Below are 6628 nucleotides of genomic sequence, written 5' to 3'. Positions count from 1 at the left end.
CATTTCCCTCGATACCCTCACTCGGTACCTCACAACACTCCCCTCTTGGACAGCTCAGCCCCTGTGTGAGCTGCACAGAGCTAAACCGTTCCGCGGGAAGCTTCACCAGCTGAGCTAGAAAGCCAGCCAGCAGAAGCTGCATGAATCATTCTTCCTGAGCTCCAAACCACGTTCCCAGCTCTCTCCCCAGAGATATGCTGGGTACAGACAGCTAAATAATGAATCCTTCTACATAACAGTTTATCCTGTGAAGGGGAGTAAAACATTGAGAAAGGCACGGCAGAGACCTGATTTATGCAGCTGTCTAAAAACACCCAGTCACCTGCGCGACTCCAGAAGTGATTAGAAATGCTTTCAAAACACTTTGGAACTACTCCGCTTCGTTACTCAGCACGGCCTTTTGGCGTGAGAACAAACACCAAATTTATATAGTTTTTTTCTCTTTTTCCAGGCTCGGTAACATCTTTCCTAGTACAATATATGAAAATTGACTGGGACCTTTCTGGAGAACTGGCTTTAGGGATCTTCTCAGCAGTAGACGCCGGCTCTCTGTTTCTCATGCACTTCGCTGCCAACATCTGGGCCTGTTATGCCGGCTATCTCCTCTTCAAAGCATCCTATATGCTCCTCATCACAATAGCAACGTACGTATAGACCGTCACAGTGCTGCCATCGCACACAGAGTAGGAACTGAGCTTTGGGTTCACTTTGGGCACCCCTCCCTTCACTCGGAGGGAGCCGGTCCAGTGCTAGCCAGGACTATCTGCATACGCACAGGGACACTTAAACGTCTCATTACGCTGCTTTCATTTCATCAACAATCATAAAAGAAAAATTAACAAAAGGACATTGAACACCTCCCTAGGCAGGAATTCAACAAGGTGCAAAGTATCTTTATGACTAAGGGCAATGGTAACAGAGGAACATAGAAGCTGTTTTCCTCCTTCCTGGCAGGGAAGATGCAAAGGGAGCCACAGGGACAGGCAGCCCACAGGTCCCCTCCTGTCTGAGGCCAGCTTGCTGACACGAGCTGCATGAATGCAAGAAAAGATTTGACATAGAGTGTTCCCCAGCAAAACCTCCTACATAGAACCCTGAATGATATTACGATGTCAGGAAGGAACAAAAGAGAACATTGGGCATGTAAACTCAGACAAGATCTCTCAGCAGGCCGAGCCATTCTGTTGTCAGAAACAGAGCAAATCCTCTGTTTTCGTTGTGGCGGGTTGCTGGCAGTTACAGTGGGTCACGCTGGACTGTCTCGGCACACTTACAACCTGTCCAGCACAGGCTGTGGAGGTGGGGGCGAGCAAAGGGGCAGGTTAAGAAGACCTGACACAAGGTGAAGCCGATCACCTGGTAACATGGCTTGGAGTGCAACCCCACCAGGACAGACTGTGGTAGTCAAGACGTTTCCTGTAGAGAAGGCAAGGAAGCAAACGGACGGATGAAGCACCATTTAGTCTGTCCCTGATACATCACCTGCACGAATCGTTTCTCTTTGCCACGTAACCGGCGGGCAGCAGCTCCCCGCCCGGCTGCAGTAACCGACCCGCCGGTCTCCCCTCAGGTTCCAGATCGCCGTCACCCTGAGCGCGGAACTCTATGCCTTGATGTTCGGGGTCAACAACTTCGTGGCACTGGCGATCCAGAGCATCCTCACAGTGGTCGTGGTGGATTCCAGAGGCCTGGGGCTGGACATAGTGACTCAGGTGAGTGCTGTTAACTTTCTTCATGTTTGCTGCTTAGCCAGTGCCAAAGGGCAATTTACATGTATCCTGTCTCCCAGCAGTGCCCCTGACTCCTGTCAGCCCCGTTCCACTCACGCTAGAGACAGCTGAGATCGGCCAACTTCAGCATTTTCTCAGCTGGGATCTCAGCTGGGGCAGCTTCCTCCTCCCACGTGTTTGGAGAAGACTAAAACTATTCAGATATTCTGCACAGAAAAGGCAAAAGTTACTTTAAAAGATTAAAGATTGAACTAAATGCTAAAAATTAAAACTTTAAAACTAAGGACAGGAATACGCAGGACTTCATGAAAAGCCTTGCCACTGTTGCTGGAAATATTGGCACAAAATCATGGCGTATTTACTGCAGCCAGCGTGGTGACAGCACTGAAATGTGCAAGAAAGAGCAAGAAAGGACTCTTCACGTACATTATTCATGACTATGTGGGTAACGAAGCTTCTCCATTTTACACTAATAGAAGTAATTCTCTTCCTGAAGTTCATTAAGAGAAGTAAGGACTGGAGGCAAGTTCATTCCTCAGAGACCTGTTGTTTGCTGGAAAAGCTCAGATTCTGCTTAATCACAAAGTAAAATCTTGAACCTAGAGACACTGTGCCTCAACAGAGGTAAACAAAATAACCACGTGTCAGCTCTAGAAGCAGCAGCTTTTCCCTAACGCATTCTTCATTAATTCTTCTTCCTTTTTCTCTCCCCATCCCAGTTTTTAATTTATGGCAGCTACTTTGCAGTCATAGCTGGGATTTTCTCACTTGGAAGCATTTGCACGCTTGTCTCAAGCCAATGCCGAAGGAAAACATTAAGATCTTGCCAAGAGCATCCAAACTGTGCCGAACAGGAATCGAAAGAGCAGCCTGTCCCCGGCAACACGACGCGGCTGTAGGTGTCGGGTGGGAGAGGAGCGGTGCTGCGGGGTGCGAAGGCCCAGCGCGGTCCCGCTGAATCGCCACGCCTGCGAGCTGCAGCCAAAACACTGACCCCAGCCCACGGCGAGCTCAGCCCAGGAGGGAAAAACAGAATGAAGAGCCCCCCTCCTCTCCTTTTGCTTCCCCTACAGCTAAACTCAGGACTGAGCACCTTGCTGCTTCAACAGGAGAAAAAAAAAAATAATAATCAAAGGGATGAGTATCACAGACTAACACCAGAGAAGTACATTGTGCAGAAATTTGGCTGAGGCCAGGAAAATTCCAGATTAACAGAAACGTCCAAAAAGATTTATAACTGAAACAAAACGCTAGCATCATGTGTGCTCCTGAGTACCGAATGAGGGCAGCCCACTGATCACACCCAAGGATTTGGCAGAGTCAGCATCTCAGAATGTACCGAGAGGCTTCAAAGTCCTACAGCTAATTTAGTGCGGCACAAAGGACAGCTAGTCCGGGAGAGGAAAAAAAAAGAGACTCCAGGTTTGCATAGTGAATGCCTAATTAAATATAAAATATATGCATACGTTAAAGTTAGTTCTGTACTGCTGTTTGCTTTTAGCTTCCAATGCCTGCATCTAATAAACCCAGAAAACACCCAGCATTTACAGAGCGGCATTCTTCCTGCAGAGACACGAGCTGCCGCTTGCACAGACGCATGTGCAAAAGCAGAGCAGCATTTCCCTGAGGGAGCTTTAGCTTAGACGCTACGTTCAGGTGCTTCTTACGTTCTCCTCCATTTGCTCTGAAGTGACGGGTTGGTCCTTCTCCACAAGTAACCCCTGGGCGACTCAGGGCACGAGGCAGCTGATGTCCCATGGCCCTGCAGGCCGGGTGCCGGGAGGGACCCCACGCGCCCCGAGGCCACTTGCAGTGCAAACCCCAAGGCGGGTGTTGTGTCCATGAGTCACAGATCGTGGTTTTTAAAGGTATTAATGCAAAAATGCAATCAAGTGATGGCCATCTTGCCATCTCACGTTTTGTTAATCATCAACTAGACAGAGCTCAGCTTGCTGACAAAAGCTGTGCAGGAGAAAGCTGCCCCTGCAATCCTCACGGACGAGTCCTGCAAGCAAGAAGAGCTCTGAAGAATTATTTTTTAAAGGCTCTTAACATTTTATCAAGTTTAGAAAGACCCTTTAGGAAACAAAGAGACACGGGAGTTTCTTGCTACCTCCAACCCAAACTGGTGGCTTCTGGCTTCTCCACGGCAAACTCACCTGAGGAGGGAACTGCAGATGGCTCCACGCCGCGCGCCCTGGCGCTCACCGGTAACTCAGCCCTGTCACGGCTCTTCGGTGCGTTTGGGAGTGAGGCAGGATTTACGCTGATGATGTTATTGATCAGGCCAGGGTTTAATGTGTTTTCATTTTGAAAACGTATCTGTTATCAAAAGCAGTTATCAAAAGCAATCCAGGCTATATTTTATATGCAATAACTTGTAAAAGAAGGCAATTAGAGGCAATAATTTGAAATAAAGTTTCAAGATTTTTGTAACATTCCTCCAAGGCCACAGAAGTACGGCCTCAATAGCATACTGTCTCTGCTAGGGTTTAATAAATGCAATCTCGCAGCACGAGTCGAAGCGTGTTTTCAAAGGCACCTGCTATAACAGGGAATTCAACAATTTAAAAGAAATAGCTTGCAACAGCTCGATTAAAATCAGTCAGTGCTTTGCTTTCATTCCCTTCTGTTTCAGAACATGCTTGTCTCACTTGTTTTCCAGGAACGGTGGAACTGACTTGGTGTCACCAAACAAGTAAAATAAGCTAAAATCCCCCAAGTCTCGTTAAGATTTCTTTGTGCTGCCACCTACAGTGAAGAGACAAGCCTTGTTCCCTCCCTGTTGATCATCACCTTCCAAAGCAGTATCACAATTCCTCTTCTCGAAGCCTGAGGAGGGACCACGAGCAGGTAGCTTCTGCATCTTTCTTCACCTACTTGAACAACTGGAGCGTGAGAACCACGATGAGCGTTAAAGCATTCCCAAGAAGCCGAGCTGGCGGCTTTCACAGCCGGCAGGAGGTTTGCCCTGCTGCTGCTCCTGGGGGCTGAAAAGCAACAGGAAAAACCCTCCTCAAGCACGTCGAGACCGAGGTTTAATCAGTTTCCCTGCTCGTTTATTGGGAAGCAAGCCCCTAGCAGGACTTGATTCTGCCACCATGACACATCCCCTCAGGGCATAGCTGAGCGGAGGCCACGGGGGAACCGCCCGCAACGCTCACTCGCCAGCGATGGCCGGCAGGTTTACCAAGAGACATCACCTGAAGTAGGATTAGTTAAAAAATAAACTTACAAAGAAGAGCATCTTTATAAAATTCCCAATGCGCTCACTTCTTCACCAGCCTATTTTTCTGTTTTGTTTTTTGTTATGGTAGGTTATGGATTGCTGGAAGGGAGTCGAGGGCCGCAGCTGGGTTTATCCCACACTGATCATCTGTGCAAATGGGTTTTTCATCACCATGAGGCCATCAGAATCGTTTCTTGTTCCTTACCTAACCGGACCAGAGAAGAACCTCACGTCTGAAGAGGTATGTAACTATTCTCTCAAGTAATAATAAAAATTCTTAAAGAACTGAATGGGAGGTGAGAAGTTGAGTAACCCAGGTGCATTTTATCAACAGATATATTTAAGACATGTCTAGAGAAGAGTAAGGAGTCACCTCTTTTGCAGGTCAAAACTTTACGGTCCCTATATTCTTGGGTCTCTGAAACAAGTTTGGTGGTTAAGAAATCGATACTGTCAGCAAAATCAGGTCAGCTGGTTCCTCTCTCCACCTAGAACCCCAGAGGGGCAACACCAGGATTTATTTATACTTGTCATGGAATTGATTACACTGACTCAGTGATTGCAAACGATAACAAACCCAGCCAGACCTCCCCTCAGGAGCTGCTCCCTCACCACCTGCCTCACAGGGCTGCTCTGTGCACTCATTTCCCTGTGGAGGTCAGAGCCTCGTTCCAAAAAGTGCTGGGTTTTGGGCTTGTTGGTTGTGGTGGTTTTTCTGTTTGCTTGTCTGCAAAAGCACACACTGCAAGTTTCCCTGCTCTGCTGCTCCGTCCAGCGCTCGACAAGTGCGCGTCCCAGCGAGGGGGTGCAGTGAGCAAGCGGCTGAGTCACAGAGCTAATGGCACCATTACAAAACCCAAGCTCAGTACACCCACCGGCAGCTCACACACCACACAGCCATTCCCCACGCACGGCAGCAAACGTTAAGAGAGAATCCGTTAGCACAGCGTGAACCCGAGGTTTCTTCTGGGAAAGGGTATCATGGTTTGGGTTGTTGGGGGCTTTTCCCCCTCCCTTTATTTCTTAACCACAAAGGGGATTTTTCTTTTACGTGAAATACTCAAATAGCATGAAAGGATGCCTTAATTCTGATTTCAGCAAGAATCCTTGAAGCAAAATAAGTGTAGTAGAGATACTGGCTCTTTCAGCCCAAATTACCTCTGGTGAGACAATTCCATAAGTTTCAGTCAAACAGTTAAAATTCTAATTAAAATTCTGAGAAACAAAAAGCCACCCAGAAAGACACAGTGAACCTGATGCTCACCACACAACTTACTCCAGAAATAAAAATCTCCAGCACTCAAGACAAGTCCTTTCCGGTCCAAGTGCTCAAGCAGAGAATGAGTGACCGTGGAGGGTCTGTGGAGTGAGACATCCCGAACGGGCGGCTGCACATCACTCAGTGAACTTTTTCCGTGACTGCAGCTAAAGGAATACTTTCCTCCGTTATAACCGCTTTGAACAGCTGCACATCAAAACCCGACTTCTTCATAGGCATTAACCAGAATTATTTTTTTAAGTCAATGTACCTGTTCTATGTAAACGGGCACAGAAACAGCTGAGGATCGCATCTTCGCCTCCTAGAGAACTTTTACACTTCTGTAATTTAAGTCACAATTCACACAAGTTGGTGTTTCTTTCAATACCAGCATCAAAAAGCTTCCAAACC

At 47.6% G+C, this 6628-nt stretch overlaps 1 protein-coding gene across 1 annotated transcript; it reads left to right on the top strand.

Moving 5' to 3' along the window:
• Positions 1-451: 451 nt before the first annotated feature.
• LOC104268984 (thiamine transporter 2-like) lies at positions 452-2629 on the top strand (the record flags this gene model as incomplete). The annotated part of the gene is made up of 3 exons (XM_009872848.1): positions 452-644; positions 1571-1712; positions 2450-2629. Coding segments are annotated over 3 exons (515 nt in total), but the record flags the coding sequence as incomplete, so codon positions are not given.
• Between the last annotated feature and the right edge of the window lie 3999 nt (positions 2630-6628).

This window comes from Apaloderma vittatum, unplaced genomic scaffold (assembly GCF_000703405.1).
Source record: "Apaloderma vittatum isolate BGI_N311 unplaced genomic scaffold, ASM70340v1 scaffold43867, whole genome shotgun sequence".
NCBI lineage: Eukaryota > Metazoa > Chordata > Aves > Trogoniformes > Trogonidae > Apaloderma > Apaloderma vittatum.
This window is presented reverse-complemented; position numbering and strand designations above follow the sequence as displayed.